The sequence below is a fragment of the Peromyscus leucopus genome, chromosome 4 (genome assembly GCF_004664715.2).
Source record: "Peromyscus leucopus breed LL Stock chromosome 4, UCI_PerLeu_2.1, whole genome shotgun sequence".
NCBI classification, from domain to species: Eukaryota; Metazoa; Chordata; class Mammalia; order Rodentia; family Cricetidae; genus Peromyscus; species Peromyscus leucopus.
In genome coordinates this window covers 21,428,355-21,449,335 of record NC_051066.1, presented here as the reverse complement: position 1 = coordinate 21,449,335, position 20,981 = coordinate 21,428,355, and the positions used below count along the sequence as shown (strand labels likewise).

At 43.7% G+C, this 20,981-nt stretch overlaps 1 protein-coding gene and 2 pseudogenes across 1 annotated transcript; 2 read left to right on the top strand and 1 right to left on the bottom strand.

Annotated features, from left to right (window-relative positions):
* Positions 1 to 2,728: 2,728 nt before the first annotated feature.
* LOC114689140 (alpha-2-macroglobulin receptor-associated protein) lies at positions 2,729 to 4,071 on the bottom strand. Its single transcript, XM_028863542.2, has one exon. It carries the CDS (start codon positions 4,054 to 4,056, stop codon positions 2,977 to 2,979), a length of 1,080 nt encoding a protein of 359 aa, XP_028719375.1. The 5' UTR covers positions 4,057 to 4,071; the 3' UTR covers positions 2,729 to 2,976.
* Positions 4,072 to 5,240: 1,169 nt separating this feature from the next.
* On the top strand, positions 5,241 to 12,880 carry LOC114689141 (annotated as a pseudogene).
* Positions 12,881 to 15,644: 2,764 nt separating this feature from the next.
* LOC114689138 lies at positions 15,645 to 20,741 on the top strand (annotated as a pseudogene).
* The last annotated feature ends 240 nt before the right edge of the window (positions 20,742 to 20,981 follow it).

Genomic DNA, 20,981 nt, shown 5'->3' with positions numbered 1-20,981 from the left:
CACCCCCATCCCCTCTTCATAGAGAGTAAGTCCTCTCTTAGGTAGTCAACACAGGCTGTTATATCATGTTGGGTCTAGACCTAGCCCCTCCAGCCTGCATCGAGCCTGAGTAAGGCAGTATACTATAGGGAATGGAGTCTTAAAAGCCAGTTTGTGTACCTGGGGTAAGTCTTGGTCACAATGCCAGGAGACCAACAAACACATTTACATCAAGCGATGCAAATTTCACCCACAATCAGAGGGCCTAGTTTGGTCCTATATTGGCTCTTCAGCTGTCAGTCCAGAGGCCATGAGCTCCCATTACATTGGGTCAGCTGTTTCTATAGTTTTTCCCATCGTGATTCTGACCCCTCTCCTTACTCTTATAATCCTTCCTCCTTCTCTTCAACTCCAGGGTCTTGGCTAAGTGCTCGGCTGTGGGTCTCTGCATCTGTTTCCATCAGTCATTAGATGTAGGTTCTATGATGACAATTAGGGTAGACACCAATCTGAGTGAAGGGGAAGGCTAGTTGAAGAACCCTCTCTACCATTGCTATGAGTTTTTGTTGGGGACAAGCTGGTGAGTTCCCAGGGTTTTCCCTAGTTGCAGATGTCTCCCCATCCCCTTAATGGTACACTCTGTCAAGATATCTCTTTCATCGCTCTCCCTCCCTATCTCTCCCCCATGTTCCTACCTCTCATTCCCTCCTATCCCCCTCCTCTCTATTCCACACTCTCTATAGTTTGCCCAGGAGTCTTAATCTTTCCCCCTTCCTGAGACATCCATGTGTGTCCCTCTTAGTGTCCCCCTCTTTACCTTGATTCTCTGGGATGTGGACTGTGGCCCTGTTATCATTTGCTTTGCTTCTATTATTCACATATGACTGAGTACATACTGTTTTGTCTTTCTGGATCTGGGTTACCTCACTCAGGATGATTTTTTTCTAGGTCCATCCATTTGCCTACAAATTTTATGATAACATTATTTTTTACTGCTACATAATACTCCACTATGTAAATGTACCACATTTTCTTTATCCATTCTTCTGTTGAAGGGCATCTAGAATGTTTCCAGGTTCTGGCTATTACAAATGATGCTGCTATGAACATGGTTGAGCAAATGTCCTTGTGGCATGGTTGGGCAACTTTTGGGTATTGCCTAGGAGTGGTATTGCTGGGTGTTGAGGTATGTGGATTACCAATTTTCAGAGTTACTGCCATATTGATTTCCAGAGTGGCTGTACAAGATTGCATTCCCCCCAGCAGTGGAGGAGTGTTCCCCTTTCTCCACATCTTCTCCAACATAAACTGTCTTCTGTTTTTATTATTTTAGCCATTCTGACAGGCATAAGATGGTATCTCATTGTTGCTTTGTTTTGCATTTTCCTGACAGCTAAGGATTTTGAACATTTCTTTAAATATCATCTGACCATTTGAGATTCTTCTGTTGAGAATTATCTGTTTAGTTCTGTAGCCCATTTTTAAATCGAATTTTTTGATATTTTGCTGTCTAGTTTCTTGAGTTCTTTATATAATTTGGAGATCAGCCCTCTGTCTGATGTGGGGTTGATAAAGATCTTTTCCTACTCTATAGGCTGCCTTTTTGTCTTATTGACAGTGTCCTTTGCCTTACAGAAGTTTCTCAGTTTCAAGAGGTCCCATTTATTAATTATTTCTCTCAGTGTCTGTGCTAGTGGTGTTATATTTAGGAAGATGTCTCTTATGCCCGTGCGTTCAAGGCTATTTCCCACTTTCTCTTCTATGAGATTCAGTATAACTGTATTTATATTGAGTTCTTTGATTCATCTGGACTTGAGATTTGTACATGGTGATAGATATGGATCTATTTGGATTCTTCTACATGTAGATCCAGTTATGCCAGAACCATCTGTTGAAGATGCTTTTTCCCCATTGTATAATTTTCACTTCTTTGTCAAAAATCAAGTGTTCATAGCTGTATATGTTAATGTCAGGGTCCCCGGTTTGATTCCATTGATCAATGTGTCTGTTTTTATGCCAATACCAAGCTGTTTTTATTATTATAGCACTATAGCAGAGCTTGAAGTCAGGCATGGGAATGCCTTCGGAAGTTCCTTTGTTGTATAAGATTGTTTTGCCTATCCTGGGATTTTTGTTTTTCCCTATGAAGTTGAGTATTGTTCCTTCAAGTTCTGTGAAGAATTGCATTGGGATTTTGATGGCGGATTGCATTGAATCTATAGATTGCTTTTGGTAAGATTGCCATTTTTACTAGGTTGATCCCACCTATCCACGAACATAGGAGATCTTTCTATTTTCTGATATCCTCTTTAACTTCTTTCTTCAAAGACTCAAAGCTCTTGTCCCACAGATATTTTCCTTGTTTGGTTAGAGTTACCCCCAAGATATTTTATGTTATTTGTGGCTATTTTAAAGGGTGATGTTTCTCTAATTTCTTTCTCAGCCCATTTATAATTAGTAGATAGTAGGGCTACTGATTTTTTTTTTTAATTTAATCTTGTATCCTGACACATTACTGAAGGTATTTACCAGCTGTAGGAGTTCCATGGTGGAATATTTGGGGTCACTTATATAGACTGTCATATCATCTGCAAATAGCGAAAGTTTGGCTTTTTCCCTCCCAATTTGTATCCCCTTGATCTCCTTTTGTCGTCTTGTTGCTCTAGCTAGAATTTTGATTACTATATTGAATAGTTATGGAGAGAGTGGGCAGCCTTGCTTTACGACCCTCTATGCATATTTTCCCTCTCTTGTGGCAGTCATATCTCACTGGTGGCTATGCCCACGGCCCTCAGCCAGGGTGGTGACGGCCACACACACTTGCTCGAGAGAAAAGAAGTCCTTGCCAACCACAGCAGGATCATATTGGTGTGTCCAAGGATCCTCCTTGCCACGTCACTGTGGTCAGCCACACCAGTTACAGGGGCTGTGCATGCAGACGGCATGCTGCCGGCTCCCAGTGTCTTCAGGAGCCCCTCTGCTGGTGGCTCCCGGTCCTCAGAGCTCATTGTGCCGAGCTCTCGAGACCCTGCTGGACAGGTCCTGCAGATGCTTCTTCACCTTGTAGCCCAGCTCCTTGGTCTTCTCTTCTAGCAGCACGTACTTCTCCTTGTTGCGGCTGATGTGCTCGGGGTCACCGATGCTCTCCACGTGCTTCAGTTTCTGGTGGGAAATCTCCAGCTGCTTCTGGTAGTGGTTATGCTTTTCAATTTTGGCCTCAAAGTGCTTGAGCTCCTCCCGGAATGACTCCAGTTCCTTCTCGGTGAAGTTGGCAGACTGGGCCAGGTCCCACAGATCTATCACTCGGGGCTCTTCAAACTCGGTGGTGGGGCTGTAGCCCTGGTGGCTGACCTTCCTCAGGCGGTCTAGGCCCTGGTTGATACTCCGCAGCCTGTCCTTCAGCTCACTGTGCTTGCTGCTCAGCGCGTCGCTCTTGATGTGGCTCATGTCGGAAGGACTGAGAAGGTTCTCATAACCTTCTTCAGCTCTGCTCAGTGTGTCCAGCATCACATTGTATTCGTGGATCTTCTCTTTGTGGTGCAGAAACTCCCGCCACAGCTTGTCCAGTTCTTCACTGGAGAATTTCCCTGATGTCTTTGCCTTGTGCCACAACTTCTCCAGCCTGGGGTCCCCCAGCTCGTCCTGGGTGTCTTCAAGTGCGTTGCTGTGCACCATCTGGGTGTCCTTCCTCCCATCCAGTCCGTACCTGGCCAAGATGACATTGAGGTTGTGGATCACTTTTGCTTCTTTCTCCCCATCCTCGTCCAAGCCTTCCGCCTTCAGCTTCTTCCAGTTGAGTTCGTCCCTTTCCTGTATCTTCAGGTCAGAGTGGAGCTCCGCCAGCTTCACAGGAGACAGATGAAGCCGCTGGGCCTTCTCCCAAAGCTGGTTCAGCTTCTCCATGCGGAACTCCTCCCCGGGCTCGCGCTTGGCGGCCATCTCAGGCTCGTTCTTCTCCCGCGAGTACTTGCCGCCATGACCGGCGATGGGCTGGGGCACGAGCAGCAGCAGCAGAAAAAACAGCACCCACAGTGGGAGCCGAGGCAGCGTAGAAACCCTCTCTCTTCGCGGCGCCATCTTTCTCTCTCTTGTGGCTTCTTTTGCTCAGCCCTTTACTCTCGCATTTTACCCACGTTGACATAAATGGCAGGAGCTGATACTGTTTGTGATACCTTAACAGGCAGTTAGAATCTAACTCAACAGCCCTGGTACCTCACCCCAAACGGTCAGTTTCACAAAAGGAAGCCAATGGTGTTATAAAACATAGTGATCTGTCCTCTGAACTATTCAAATAAGAGGCCACACAAATGGCCCAAGAGATAAGGCCAGATATTTCTTAATGGCTGTAAAAATGGACCCCATTCACTGTAATGCAAGGGACTCTCTCATAATTCACCTGCCTGTGTGTCTGCCTAAGTGCCTATTATTCATTAAAACTTTCATATCCATCTGGTCAGGCAAATATTTCTCCCTACTCCTTGGGCTCCTTCATTTCAACATGACTACTTTGATAATGAGCAGGTCCTCAGACCTTACATAAGGAATTTCTACCTTGTCTTTGAGAGCCTGCCGGATGTCTGTGAGGAGAACTGTAATGACTCGCCTCTGGCAGGTCACGTCTAGTGGTGACCAGCTCTAGTTTGTGGGGTATCATGTTGGAACATGTGTCCCTCCAAGTCCATGTTGAATTTTCACTCCTAAAGCAATGATAATATTGAGAGTTGGGAGCCTTTGGAGGCACCAACACAGGAGGGTCACCATCATGACAGGATGTGTTGCTTATAGAACAGGGCCTGAAAGAGAGTATAGTCCTTCCTAGGGTCATGTGGAAACATATAACAAACTTCCATGTTAGAACAAGAAAGCAGCCCTCATATATCCAAAAATACACCTCATGCACTCCAAATATATGAATTTTAACATATCTACTCTGAATGTAGATATGTTGAGGTCTGTAACAGTCAGCTGTTATCACAGCATTTTTGATCTTACTTGCAAAGGTCATTGGAACATGCTCTGGGTTCACTTTCTTACTGATAGATATCAGAGTCTATACCCAATAAAACACAGAGTTTTAGGGGCCCATATTTTCATTGTTACCATTTCTGTTGTTACTACTGTTAAAGTGGAGCCAGTTCTTCCTAGGGTTTGCTTGTAAAATGTCCCATGTAGACATTTTTGTGTTTGAACTTGTGCTCTCCAGCAGGTGATTGTCTTGGGAAGTTGGGGTCTAGCTTTAGTGGGGGGTCTAGCTCCAGGAAGCAGTTTGTTAGCCTGGTGTTGGAGGTGGGGTGACCACAAGTACAGTGTAAGCAGCCACATGCTAACACCAACTATTCCTGCTACCATGCTTTCCCTGTTCTCACAAAGTGTGAGCAGAAAGGAACCCTTCCTTATGTTACTTTCTGTGGGGCACTTGGTAGCAGTGACTGCAGAGTAGTTAACACAGTCCTTTGACAGGAGTGTGCCCATCCCTCATTGGTCCATGTCTTGCTCTGACCTCACAAGGAGCCACTGTGAGGAATGACTGACACCTGTGCATATAACACACTGCCTAGGGCTGGGTTTTGTCCTTCTAGTACAGAGAGCTGTTGGGTGGTGATCTGTGGGACTTGGACGTGGGTGAAAGTTTTGGACCTGGATACTGGTGAAGTTTTGGACTCGGATGCTGGTGACTTGTTGTACTTGACAGAGTGAGTTTTTCCTCTCACTTTGCTGGTTGTGCTTTGGGGGTATTGGTTTTAGTTTTTCATTTTATTTTTTTGTAATTTATGTTTCTGGTTTTAGATGTTAATTTTTACATATTTTAAATTTTCTTTGTTAGCTATCCTCCATTTTTCTTTTTCTAACTACTCATTTTCTTTGTTTCTTTTTACGTTTTAAAGATTTTGTTTTAGTAAATATTAAGCATATAAAGTAAAAAACTTCACTGTAACATTTCTGTATCTGCACATAATGTACTTTGATAATATTCACCTACTCTATATACTTACCCCCCTCCTCTTTCCCCTTCACATACCTAATCATTCCCTTTTACTATCAGGTCTGCTCCCCAACCTGAGATCCAGGATTTGAAAAAAAAAAATGTCTTGTGGGACTGGCTTGTTATACACAACACCATGGTTTCCGGGTCTATGCGTTTTCCCTGAAAAAATGACAATTTCACTCTTTTCGGCTAAGTATGTGATTCTTGCCCTTCTGTTTCTGCACAACATTGCTAATCAGTTGGCATATGTTGCAGCCCTTACATGACTGGGTGAACCCATCTTCATCACGAAGTATGGTCCTTGTAAGTGCTGTTGAATTTTGTTTGAACTATTAAGTACTCTTCCTAAGGACTGTTGCATCCATGTTCACCAAGGATGTTGATTTTACCTTTTTCTTGTTACTGTATCCATCTGGTTTAGGTACCTGAGTAATACAGGCTCCTAGGATGCATCTGGAAGCATCCATCCCCTTTTCATTTCATGCAATCGTCTGAGAAGCATTGATATCTTGGTGATATTTTATGTATGCTCTAACAAAGCTTTCCTGAAAATCATTAAGACAAAAAAGCCAGCCTCTAGAGAGACTTCTTACCTCTAGCCATCCTCAGAATGAAAGAGTACAAGAGTCTGTCTCCAGGAATCCTCAGACTGAATACAATGAGCTCCTGTCTCCTCCCATCTTATATTCCTCTCTCTGCCCAGCCATATCTCTTTAGGTCTACATCTTCCTAGTGCTGGGATTAAAGGTGTGAGCCATCACCAGCTGGCTCTGTTTTTCTTTTAGACTAGATCAATCTCATGTAGCCCAGAGTGGTCTTAAACTTATAGAAATTCATCTCCCTCTGCCTCCTGAGTGCTGGGATTAAAAGTGTGAGCCATCAACACCTGGCCTCTATGGTTAACTAGTGGCTTAGCTCTGTACTCTGATCTTCAGAGGTCTGATAGAAATCACCAATGAGTTTGTCTGGTCCTGGAGTTTTTGTTGTTGTTGTTTGTTTGTCAAGAGATTATTTTAAATTACTATTTCAATTTTGTTGCTTTTCTTTCTGTTTTAAATTAGTTCTTTGAGAATTTCATACAATATATTTTGGTCATGTTTATCCCTTGTTCCAATTTCTCTCAGATCTTCTATACTCCCTTTCCTGCCACCCAAATTTGTGTCTTTTTGTTTTGTTTTTCAGCATCAAGTACAGTTTCTGTTGTCCTTATACTTTTGGATATATGGCCTTCTACTGAAGCGTGGTCAGTCCCACCAGCAGGGGCCACACCCTTAAAATGTGTTCTCCCTCTCCTGGAATCTATAAGTTGTCAATAGCTCATCAGGGTATGACTTCTTGTTCGACCTCCCCTCTTCGTGCTGAGACTTTTTTCTGGAGTGAGCTTAAGCAGGTCACAATGCTGTAAACTCAGATGAGCAACTGCCCTGCTTTGTCCAGAAAACAGTTTGTATTGTCATCCACTGCCTCTGACTCTGACAGTCTTTCAGTTTAGGTGTTTTATAATTTCTTAGTTGAGTTTTGGTAGCTAATGTGTGTCTAGAAGTTTATTCTAGACTATTCCAATTCACTGGAACATTTTAAAAACATTCCCTAGTGATTGTCTCGATGTCTGGATTTCAGTTGTATCTCTGGTAATACCAAGTTATTTTGTCTCCCATATTATTAACTTGTATCTTAAAGTTTTCTATTAGTTTCTTCTTTTGTCTCTAATATTGTTAATTTGTATCTTAAATTTTTCTGTTAGTTATTTTGGTTAAGATTACCTCAATTATATTTATTCTTAAAATAATCAAGTCTTTGTTACTTTGGTCCTTGTATTATTTTAGTTTCCATTTCATCAATTTCTGCTCTGGACTTGAGCATTTCTTCTATTTCTTTGGGGTTTGGCTTGTTCTTGTTTTCCTATGACCATGACATGCATCATTAGGTTATTTTGGACATCCATATTTTTTAACCACAGGAATTTATACCTATAAATGTTTCTCCTAGACCCGCTTTTAATTCATTTTTATCTTGCATCACTAGTTCGTGTTGGTACAAGCATTTATATCAACAAAGATGAAGAAGTGGGAAGTGGCTCAAGGCAAAACCCTACAGCACAACTCCTTTCACGAAGAGGCTTTAACAGAGCACTATAAAATCCTAAAGACCCTTGGCCGAGGAGCATTCGGAGAAGTAAAGTTGGCTAGCCATCTACTCACCCAGACAAGGGTAGCAGTAAAAGTTCTTCCAAAAGGCACAAAGAATATCTTCATCAAATCAGAAATTGAAATAATGAAATCTCTAGACCATCCCAATATTATTAAACTTTTGCACATAATCGACACCACAAATAACACTTACATGGTTATGGAACATGCCACAGGTGGAGAGCTGATGAACAAGATTGTGGAGTTTGGCTACCTACCGGAGGAGGAGTCCCATAAGATATTTAAACAGATGGTGTGTGCCCTCCAGTATTGTCACAGTAAAGGGATTGCTCACAGGGATCTAAAGCCCGAAAATATTTTAGTGGATGGCAAAGGCAATATAAAACTCATTGATTTTGGGCTGGGCACCAAGCTTACCATGGGGCAGAAACTAGCATATTTCTGTGGGACCCTTCCTTATTGTGCTCCAGAACTCTTTGAAGGTGGAGGCTACGATGGCCGAGCAATTGACATCTGGAGTCTGGGGGTTGTCCTCTACTTTATGTCGACAGGGTGCCTCCCTTTCAAGGGAGTTACCTTTAGAGGACTAAAGGAGAAGATCTTGGCAGGAAAGTACTCTGTTGAATTCAAACTGTCGCCAGAGCTTTGGGATGTTATTGCTAAGTTGTTAACTGTAAATCCTGGACAAAGACCAAGAATAGATGACATTGTGAGTTTTCAATGGCTAAAGCATGGCAGTGAAGGTTCTCCCAATCCCTTTAGAGAGAACAATGAGGACTGCTACCTAGACCCCACTGTGATGGTCATCATGGGCGTCATCGGTTATAAGCAAGGAGAGATAATGGAATCTTTACAGGAGAAGAAGTTTGATCAAGTGATGGCCACCTACTTGATCCTTAGGCAGCAGTCACCCTGGCAAGACGACTTGATAAAAGATCTTCAGTCCAAGCAGTCTTCTGGAACCTTGAACCTTACAGAGCCTTCCACGATACCTAAAGGGACTATAAAGAGGGGATCTAGTGCCCTTATCCTTCCCACTTCTTCCATTTTGCCCACTCTACCTGAGAGTCCTGAGAACGACAAAAAGGGGAGAACACGGTATGGTATGCCTCCCACCGTGAACTGCCCTAACAAGAAAACAGCCCCAGTTCCCAGAATCTGCCCCTACTGTGTACAGGAGGCTAATTTCATGAACAGCACTTGGGGGATTCAGAGAGCACTATTAACACCTCTGATGAAATATGTACCAGAATGTCTTCAGCACTGGAAACTTATTCCAACAAGTTATCCCTGAATGTGTCCAAAGCTGGCCCTAACAAATCAAAGAACAAGGCGTCCTCACAGGAGGTTTTATCTCATCACACCCCAAAGGAGGAAGTTCAGTGCAAAGATGTCAATATACCAGGTGAAAATATCGCCTCATCTCTCCCACAAACCTCACCTCAAGAGGACCTCAGGGGGCAGCCCCACAGTGTGGCTACAGCTGGTTCAAAGAACAAAATGACCTCACAAGATATATCACCCCCATTCTCCAGCAAGGAGGCCCAGGATGAGGGTCCCATTGTACAAGAAAAAGACCTCAGCCCATCCTCCCCAGAAATACCCCAGGGACACCTCAGTGGCCGGAGGCAGACTGCACCCAGAGCCCCCTTTAGAAAGCGCATTTGGAAGAGCCTACAGAGCAGTATTATAAAAGGCCTAAGAAGTTTGTGTTGCTGCCTACCAACGGAAAAGAGGGAGCGCCTAGGCTGCAACAAAATCCTGCCTGTGAGCTTAAAGGACCACGGAGGCAGCCAAGGTGACAGGTAGGTGGAGAGGCTCCAATGCACTTATGTATCTAGGCCCTTTTTTGAAAATGGTGTTCTTTTCTTTAAAGAAAAAACTATTTACTATATGTGTGTGGAAATTAACTTGCAAGAATCAGTTCTGTCTTTATACCATGTGGGTCCTAGGGAATGAATTAAGGTCCCCAGGCTTGGGGTCAAGTACCTTTACTCACTACGCTATTTCCTGGACTAAATGATATGCTTTTAAATAAACAGATTGCAGGAATAGGTGATACTATATTATCACACCAGAAAGCAAATCCCACAGTATCCTTCCTGAGAAACTTGACCTAGATGTAGATAGACAGCAGAGGAGAGTGGCCCGAGGCTGGGCAAGGATGAGGAGAAGAGTGGGTGAAGAGAGCAATGGGGCAGACGCTCAGGAGGAATCAGACTGAGGGGCCAGCACTGCACAGGGCCAGCACAGCCAAGCAGAAGACCTGCATATTCTCCTAAGAGGCCTCTTTCTTGTGTCTGTTTCAAGTGCTGTTGGAGGCACTGTGCTCCCCGTAAGCTGAAACCAGAGAGTGGAGAGCAGCATGCTGAAGATGCACGCGGCGCAGGAGAGCCAGGTAGGAAGTTTAGAAGCTGTGTTCCTATCACAGGCTGAAACTAGGAGCAAAGGGTTCCTGTGTCTGCAGATGAAGACAGGGGAGGAGGGGGCATGCCACACCCTTCTCAGATCACCTGTACCATGAGAACTGAGAAAGAATTCTGGGAGGTAGGTCTGACAGACTCATGATCCTCCTGACTCTCCCTTGTAGGTAGGTTCATGATGGCTGGTGGTGCCACAATTGTGCCAGTAAAGTGAAGCACTCTGTGGGACCGGAAGTCCTTTAAACAAGGATCCACGGAGTGCTGTGGTCATTAGGAAAACAGGCCTCAGAGGACCTTCCAAGCACAGAGAGATCATCAGTCCAGCTACCTGTCTCCAGGTATACCTATGAGTCATTAGAAGAGACAGCAGCACTGGAAGCAGAGGAGGACTCCAGAGGTCTGCCCAGTTTGTATGTGTTCAAGATGAATATTGCTGACCAGGTTGGAGCCAAAAACAGAGGGACGAGTTTGCATGGAGTGTCCATCTTGTGCTCATTTGGCAAGGTAGAGTGCGTGGGAACAGGTGAGTCCATTATTTATGGTGCAGCTCTCAGCACCATCCTGGCCTACTAGACAGCTTGCTTCCTGTTCCCACCAGATCCAGACACCTTCACACCTCACCCCAGCACTATTACTGGTGAACCTGCTTGTTGCTTTGCAACCTGAGTCATGTGGATGCACTCTTCTGTACTCTGTATCTGGACAGACACACACACACACACACACACACACACACACACACACACACACACACTCCTTCCAATGTACCTCATGCATAGTTGACACTAGTGAAGTTTGCTTGAATGGGAGAGGATTCCCATTCAAGCAAGGTAATTTCATATTCCATGTGATTTCCCTCCTGGAAATGCTCAAATTCCTCTAACTCAGCTTGTTCCTGTCTCTATCCCCAACGCAATCACTTACCACCCTGCTCTACTGCTTCGCAGGAGCCATGTGAAGCCAGCACATGCCATGGTGCACATTTTGCCCCAGGGCATCCATTCCTGTGCAAGGTAAGACCCACCAGCTGTGCTTTGAGTGGAAGCAAGGTGAAGTCTGGAGTGTTTGACAGTTGGATTCAGAGATGGAGCTGGTTCTAAGCGTGATCGTGGATAGAATCTGTAGATGGAAAAACAATGGCAACCCCCAGCCTGACAGTGAGGGTGTTCCTCTGGGTGGCTCATGGTCTCCTGCCATATTCCTACCTCCTAAGATAACTCAGAGACACCTAAAGGGATTTAAGGGGTCAAATTCACAACCCTCCTTAGGCCCACACTGTAGTATACCCCAAAACCACACCTTAGTACACCCCAAGATACTATTTTCAGCAGTATTTCATACAAAGATCCCAGCTGTTTTCTTTCTGACATCCTGTAGGGACATTGCTGTTGCTGAGGCTTTGTGTCCCCAGGCAGCAGGCTGGGAAAGACCTTTGCTGCCTGTGTGACCCTATACTGGGGCTATCTGAGAGACTCCTGGGACCATACTCAGCAAGAGACATTTTCAACTGGATGGTGCTTAGAGCAGGAGATGCCACTCAAGCCCTAACACACTGGATGGAAGGGGGACACACAGGTGACTCTCCTCTGCTCAGGCCATGGGGAAGTTATGATTGGTTACAGGGTGATGGACAACTGAGCATTTAGTAATCTTACCAAAATGCCATGTTTTCAGGTCTCCTTGATGGAAGAGGCTTCTTCTGATTGACAGAGAATTTGGGCCAGAAACTTACAAGCAGATGGACTAAGAGCAACAAGAGAAAATGTCTACTGATCCAGGTAGCACACAGGTCCTTGTACTAACTCCTTGTTTTGGTGGAACAGTGTCTGAGGCAACTTGGAGACTTACCTCACTGAGGTAATGCCTCTCTGTCCTGGCAGGAGCCATGTGAGAGTGAGGTGCTGCTCAATCCCCTCTATCTTCTGTATGCAGTCATCTTCTGTTACTGTTCCTTGATCACCTATGCAGGGACACCACTTCTTCATCAGAAATACTGCCAGCTGCAAGGGACAGACATAGAGAACACTGACAGTAATTTGAGGGCGTTTTATAGTGGGGCCCCTTTTAGAGAGTGACATCAACCAATACCTAGAGAACTGAACCATAAAGATAGTCTCTAAGGAAAGGTCCTAGACAGTGAGAGCTGAGTGACTGATGACTTTATGCATTGTGCATCCAGGTGAAGATCATCCATTGAAGATATGCTCAGAGCTTGGCATAAGATTGTTCTGCAAAGGTGTTACCAAGAAAGACAGGCACCAGACAAAAAGATATATGGCACAAATATCTGAATAAAGAGACCGTTTTCTTGCTACAATAAATTCCTTTGTATATTTGAAGCACATGCTCTGATGTCCTGATTTATATCTATATGAATATTTTGATGGTGGAATTGGTCAGCATGTCTGTCTTCTGAATGTACCATTTCTCCCTGTGGTGAGAGCAGCACTAATTCTCCATGATGCACTTTGGTCTTCACTCTGTGCATTAGATCTCTGCCCTGTTCCTCCTACATACTGCCTAGTCTACAACCTAGAAACATCTCTCTATCCTGCTATTATCACTAATGGAGAATTTTGTTTTAGGCTCCACATATGAAGTATTTCTCTCTTTTAAGGTTAATTTTTCATACCATAATGTCCTTCAGGTTGGCTCAAGTTGACCATAAGTCTCAGTATCACCCTTTCTTTTTCTGAGACAGTGTCTTGCTATGTAGCCTAGGTTGACCTACAATTCCTGATACTCCCGTTCAGAATCCTGGATACTGGGGTGACAGGTTTGTACCTCCTGAATTATAAGGCCTAACTACATTCTTCTTCAACAGACATGTGGATGTATGGTAGATACATTATTAAAGGATTAGGTTTTGATTCATTTTGAAATACTTCCATTTTTCTCTGCAGTTGTCCTAGCTCAACATCATCAAAAAGATCCTTATAATTGGGTGTGGAAATGCTCACAAGAGCCCTGACTACTAATCACAAGGCAGTGCCTTTGTGTAGCCTGTAACATGGTTCCCTCTTCAACTTGTATTTCTGCCCTGCCATTCACATCCTCTTGAGGGGACAGAGTTTCCTTCAAGGGACAAGGGATGATCTGTACTGTCATGTGAACTAGAGACTGAGAGGCTTCCAAAATGACAGAAGTCCTGGCCCCCTACAACCAAACCGCTGTCGGAAGAAACTAAAAGAGCAGCTCAAGTCTCTTCCTGTGGAATCACAGCCAGCATGGGCCATCTAGCAGGGTCTGGTTTTGGTTTTGTAAGGGGTCCTGTACTGTGCTGTATCAGTTCACCCCTTGATGCACGCTGGTTAACTCCATAGCCTGGTTGTCAGGAATAGGTCTCAGATACATGGGGCAGTACAGAGGTCTCTTTGGCATCCTGACCTCCTTTCCTTTGTTATGTCCAGAATGTTGGGATGACTGGATCACAGGGCAGACATGGTTTCACATTTTGAGAAATCTCCACACTGTGTCTCATGATGATTGTATCAATGTGTGCTCTGCCAACAATGTCCAAGGGTGTGTAATTCACACATAGGCAAATATTTTTTTCTTTTGATAATATCCAGACTAGTTCATATGGTGACATTTTTGACAACTCATTTATCAATGGTTGGCCATTCTTCCTGGATGAATGGATTTAATTCACAAAGTTCTAACCTATGTCTCTACCTTGGTGAGTTTCCTCTACTTTTCTAATAGCAATTTCAGCGTAATCAGGTCTTACATGAAGGTAGTTGGTCCATTTTGAGTTGATTTTTATGCAGGCAGAGAGATAAAGATCTAGTTCACTCTTCCATATCAAATGCCCAGTTGTTTCTAGCACCATTTGAGGTCTACATAGAAAGTTGCAGACCAGTCTGTGCTAAATAGGGAGGCTATATCTATAAATAGATAGATAGATAGATGATAGATAGATAGATAGATAGATAGATGGGTAGATGGGTAGATGGGTAGATAAATAGGTAGGTAGATAGATAGATAGATAGATAGATAGATAGATAGATAGATAGATGGATAGATAGATAGATAGATTTGTAGATAGGTAGATAAATAGGTAGGTAGATAGATAGATAGATAGATAGATAGATAGATAGATAGATAGATAGATAGATGAAAGAAAATTCCAAAGGTAGTTATAGGAATTTTCCCAGGGGCTTGCCCAGAGACGATTCCTCCCAGAGTCAAGGGGAAGACACTATGTCCAGCATGGGGTTATCTGAAGAAAAAGAATCTATTTACATGATGATCTTTTGTCCATTTACTTTATTTCTCTAAGACAAAATTCTGTCTATACAGCTTCAATTCTGTCCTGAACTCAGCTCCTCTCTGTCCCTTCATTTTCTGTCCTCTCAGTTTTAGTAAGCTCTTAAATTCAATCTCAACTTCATCTTAAGTTTCTCCATCCATGCTAATTTCTTCTCTTTCTACTCTGTTGACCTGACCCAATCCTTATTCTCTACAAAAAAAAAAAAAAAAAAAAAAAAAAATCCGCCTATCTGCCTTGTTCCCTTCTCTCCAACCACGAGACTCTCTGACCAGGAATTCTGCCTTCCCTTCACTCCAACCTGGATCAGCAAAAATCTTTTGTTCTGAGTCAAATGCTCTAGAATGGCATTTGGCCAGTATGGGGAAGGAAAGTCTGAGCTTCAGTTGCAGGAAAAAAGGTTAAGCATCTACAGTTTGCCTGTCTCCTGGGCTCTGTAGAGGTGTTCCTTAATAGATCAGCAAAAGGACTGAGAAACTTAACTGTTTGCCATGTGGCCTAGTAGTATATGAGCACACAAGATTTTCATAGCAGAAGAAGACAGCTGGTATATATTAAAGGCTGAATAACACCAAATATTCCCTGATAAATGGCATGCCTCTAGAAAAATACCTTGATCTTTCTATGTATAGCTTTATTATATACAGCTGAATCTCTATAATATATTCTTGTGTCTCACAGCAGGTAGATACCTAGGATTCACTTCAATTTTGTCTGTTCTCTTCCCAATTATCTATTAACTAATCAACAGTAAAGATTCATGAAGATTTCTAGTCCCTCCCCATCACCAACCTCATAGTCTGAAGGTAGATTTTTCTTTCGATAAAGAAACAAAAAAAAAGTGGGAAAACATGGCGGAAAACAAAGGCGGCGGTGAGGCAGAGAGCGGCGGCGGGGGCAGTGGCAGCGCGCTGGTAACCGCCGGGGCCGCCGGCCCGGTGGCGCAGGAGGCGGAGCCGCCTCTCGCCGCGGTGCTGGTGGAGGAGGAGGAGGAGGAAAGCGGCAGGGCTGGCGCGGAGGGCGGTGAGGCTGGGCCCGACGACAGGGGGGGGGGGGTGACGGCGGCCTCCTCAGGCTCGGCCCAGGCCGCCTCGGTCCCCGCGGCCTCCGTGGGCTCCACGGTTCCTGGGGGCGCGGCATCGACGCCGGCCCCGGCTGCAGCGTCGGCTCCGGCCCCGGCCCCGGGTCCCTCGTCGGGGCCGCCTCTCGGGCCACCAGCCTGGCTCCTGGACACTTGCGCCTTGTGTCAGCAGAGCTTGAAGAGCCGGCGTGAGGCGGAGCCCAAGCTGCTCCCCTGCCTGCACTCCTTCTGCCTGCGCTGTCTGCCGGAGCCTGAGCGCCAGCTCAGCGTGCCCATCCCCGGGGCAGCAACGGCGACGTCCAGCAAGTTGGTGTAATACGGTGTCCAGTATGCCGTCAAGAATGCAGACAGATAGATCTTGTGGATAATTATTTTGTGAAAGACACATCTGAAGCTCCTAGCAGTTCTGATGAGAAGTCAGAACAGGTTTGCACTAGTTGTGAAGACAATGCAAGTGCAGTTGGTTTTTGTGTAGAATGTGGAGAGTGGCTATGTAAGACATGCATTGAAGCCCATCAGAGAGTAAGATTCACTAAAGATCATCTAATCAGGAAAAAAGAAGATGTCTCAGAGTCTGTTGGAGCATCTGGTCAGCGCCCTGTGTTTTGTCCTGTACATAAACAAGAACAGTTGAAACTGTTCTGTGAGACATGTGATAGACTGACGTGTAGAGACTGTCAGCTATTGGAGCACAAAGAACATAGGTATCAGTTTTTGGAAGAAGCTTTTCAAAATCAGAAAGGTGCAATTGAAAATCTGTTGGCTAAGCTTCTTGAAAAGAAGAATTACGTTCACTTTGCCGCTACACAAGTGCAAAATAGGATTAAAGAAGTGAATGAGACTAACAAACGAGTAGAACAGGAAATTAAAGTGGCCATTTTCACCCTTATCAATGAAATTAATAAGAAAGGAAAATCTCTCCTACAGCAGCTAGAGAATGTTACAAAAGAAAGACAAATGAAACTCCTGCAGCAGCAGAATGATATCACAGGCCTTTCCCGGCAGGTGAAGCACGTCATGAACTTTACCAACTGGGCCATTGCAAGTGGCAGCAGCACAGCACTGCTGTATAGCAAGCGGCTGATTACTTTTCAGTTACGTCATATTTTGAAAGCACGATGTGATCCTGTTCCTGCTGCCAATGGAGCAATCCGTTTCCATTGTGATCCCACCTTCCGGGCTAAAAATGTAGTGAATTTAGGTAATCTAGTAATAGAGAGTAAGCCAGCTCCTGGTTATACTCCTAATGTTGTAGTTGGGCAAGTTCCTCCAGGTACAAACCACATTAGTAAAACCCCGGGACAGATTAACTTAGCACAGCTTCGACTCCAGCACATGCAGCAACAAGTGTACGCACAGAAACATCAGCAGTTACAGCAGATGAGAATGCAGCAACCTCCAGCTCCCGTACCAACAACAACCACAACAACGCAACAGCATCCTAGGCAAACAGCACCCCAGATGTTACAGCAACAGCCTCCAAGATTGATCAGTGTGCAAACAATGCAAAGAGGCAACATGAACTGTGGAGCATTTCAAGCCCATCAGATGAGACTGGCTCAGAATGCTGCTAGAATCCCAGGGATCCCCAGGCACAGCGGCCCTCAGTACTCCATGCTGCAGCCCCACCTCCAAAGACAACACTCAAACCCAGGGCACGCTGGACCCTTTCCTGTTGTATCAGCACACAACCCAATCAACCCAACAAGCCCTACCACAGCAACTATGGCAAATGCAAACCGAGGTCCCACCAGCCCATCTGTTACAGCAATAGAACTAATTCCCTCCGTCACCAACCCAGAAAACCTTCCATCGTTGCCAGACATTCCACCTATACAGTTGGAAGATGCTGGCTCAAGTAGTTTAGATAATCTACTGAGTAGATATATCTCAGGCAGTCATCTACCCCCACAGCCTACAAGTACCATGAATCCTTCCCCAGGACCCTCTGCGTTATCACCCGGATCTTCAGGCTTATCCAATTCTCACACACCTGTGAGACCCCCTAGTACATCTAGCACTGGCAGTCGAGGCAGCTGTGGATCGTCAGGAAGAACTGCTGAGAAAAATCATAGTTTCAAATCTGACCAGGTGAAGGTTAAGCAAGAACCTGGGACTGAGGAAGAGATATGCAGCTTTTCAGGAGCTGTGAAACAAGAGAAGACAGAGGATGGCAGGAGGAGTGCCTGCATGTTGAGCAGTCCTGAAAGTAGTTTGACACCACCTCTTTCAACTAACCTCCATCTAGAGAGTGAGCTGGATACATTAACAGGCCTGGAGAACCACGTGAAAACTGAACCTACAGATATGAATGAAAGCTGCAAACAGTCAGGACTCAGTAGCCTAGTTAATGGAAAGTCTCCAGTTCGAAACCTCATGCACAGGTCAGCAAGGGTTGGAGGAGATGGCAATAGCAAAGATGACGACCCAAATGAAGACTGGTGTGCCGTCTGCCAGAATGGAGGGGATCTTTTATGCTGTGAAAAATGTCCGAAGGTCTTTCATCTTACTTGTCATGTTCCAACACTTCTCAGCTTTCCAAGTGGAGGCTGGATATGCACATTTTGCAGAGATATTGGGAAGCCAGAAGTGGAATACGATTGTGATAATATGCAACACAGTAAGAAGGGGAAAACTGCACAGGGCTTGAGCCCTGTGGACCAAAGGAAATGTGAACGTCTCCTGCTTTACCTCTATTGCCATGAATTAAGTATTGAATTCCAGGAGCCCGTTCCTGTTTCGATACCGAACTACTATAAAATTATAAAGAAACCAATGGATTTATCGACGGTGAAAAAGAAGCTTCAGAAAAAAACATTCCCAGCATTACCAAATTCCAGATGATTTTGTGGCTGATGTCCGTTTGATCTTCAAGAACTGTGAAAGGTTTAATGAAATGATGAAAGTTGTTCAAGTTTATGCAGACACACAAGAGATTAATTTGAAGGCTGATTCAGAAGTAGCTCAGGCAGGGAAAGCAGTTGCATTGTACTTTGAAGATAAACTCTCAGAGATCTACTCAGACAGGACCTTCGCTCCTTTGCCAGAGTTTGAGCAGGAAGAGGATGATGGTGATGTAACGGAAGACTCTGATGAAGACTTTGTACAGCCTCGCAGAAAGCGCCTAAAGTCAGATGAGAGACCGGTGCATATAAAGTAAAGTGAAGTGGACTTAAATCGGTCATTTTTAAAAAGAAAGAAATAACAGAAGAAGGAAACAAAACAAAATGCCCTTTTATTTAAGTGTTACTGGAATATCCTGTGTACAGTGGGTACCTCCTTAAGAAGCTGGTAGCTTTCATACAGTATTAGATTGAAATAATGGACACAGAAAACGTTCTTGTCACGAAATGGGGAGAGAATGCTGCAACTTTACGAACAAAGTCAGAAGTGAATGAGAGTGAGGATTTGTTACAAATGAAGATGGTTTTCTGGCTGTTAAAAACTTAAATGATCATGTGCGTTAATTGCTGCAGGATACTGAGTCAAGCCTATGAGGCTTATGTTGCATCATGTGTCTCTGCTAGAGCACACAGTTACTCAAACAACTTATAAGCCTCCCCCTACACAGACACAAATGGGTTGTTTTCTGGTTAAAAATCGAGTAAGTCAGATTCCACTTGAATGGCACTAAAGATGCATTGAATCATGCCACTGTATTTTCTCTCATTTGGATCTATTGGGCCTTAGTTTTTAACTTGGTTTAAAGAACCCTATGGTAGTTTTATTTTCTACTTAGATGTAGGATCTATAAGAACATAACCATTGATCATCTGGTCAACTTCAGTGGTGTACTGAAATGAATATGATAAAACTTCAGTAGTGGATCATACAGATTTATGGACGTCATTTCCAGAAAATCCTTCTAAACAATTACACGTACTGGTCAAATCATCCGATCATACAGTTACTCCCTCAAAAGGCAGAACATTTATTACAGAATTTTCTGTACATGTCAATTAGATTGAGAAGGTGACAACTGACTCTCACCCAGTCTTTCTTTGTACCAGTTTCCAGTAGACCACTATTGGTAAACAGAAATCTGTCAGCTACCAAATGTGTACAATTTTCTGTATTTCACTTTGTCTTATTTGTAAATAGTGAGCTCAGACTTCTGGCAGATCAGCAACATTTGCTGAGCCTGTTTTTTAGACTAATGTGTATTCTTACTAATGTTCCTATCAAGAATGGATTTGTAATATATGCTGTCTATTTCTAATGTTCACATTCATATTTTGAGGTTCTATCTTATTTTAATAGAGAACAGACTTCTCAAAAAAAATCTTCAGAAGCAACTTATTATTGAAATATCAAAATATTGAAATAAACCCGGTGGGGTTAGATTACTCATCTGTCCACCAAGTGGGACATGTGCATGGACTGGGGGCTTTAAATAACTTCGAAGAGACCTGTAAGTAAATCCTGAGAACGAGCCAATCCCCACTTGAATGGTAATTGGAATAAACCCAACTTGATTTACTACCTGAGAACAGGAGTAGGACCTGAAGCAGATAGACCATCTTGATCTGGTGTATTTTTCTCCTCTTCGTTGTGATGCTCAAATCAAGTGTGCTCTAGACTGTGTGCGCATCTCCGTTGGATTAAAAGTTGTAGTCCTACTTTTGTATGGACACAGTAGAATTATAAAGTGACCAAAGTAGAATCAACATCAGAAACGTTTCAGGTGTCAGCAGATGTGTGGAAAATCATTTGCCTCTTAAAAAAAATCAGTTTAAGCAGTTCAGACTGTAGACTTCCTCAGAAAACTATTTGACGTAATTGTCGAAGAAGTGAATATTTTTAGTGTGCATTGAATCAAATAAAGTGCTCTAAAGAAATTAAAAAAAAAAAAGAAAGAAACAAAAAAAGTGAACATCTTGTTTGTAAATGGGTATCTAGTAGCTAGTGGTAAACTTGAAATGGTAGAATTCTTTAAAGCCTAATTCTAGGTAGCCTTAAGAAAATGTATCTTAATTATTTTTGAACCTGTATTCACCTTATTTTTTTTTTCAAATATCTTAAGTTATATTTTCTTTTTCAGAGCTGCTTCTTATTTGGGGCTACTTTTTTTTTTTTTTAATTGAGGCGTAAT

Coding starts and splice junctions, on each gene's coding strand:
- LOC114689140 (XM_028863542.2), bottom strand. CDS start 4,056: ATGGCGCCGCGAAGAGAGAGGGTTTCTACGCTGCCTCGGCTCCCACTG.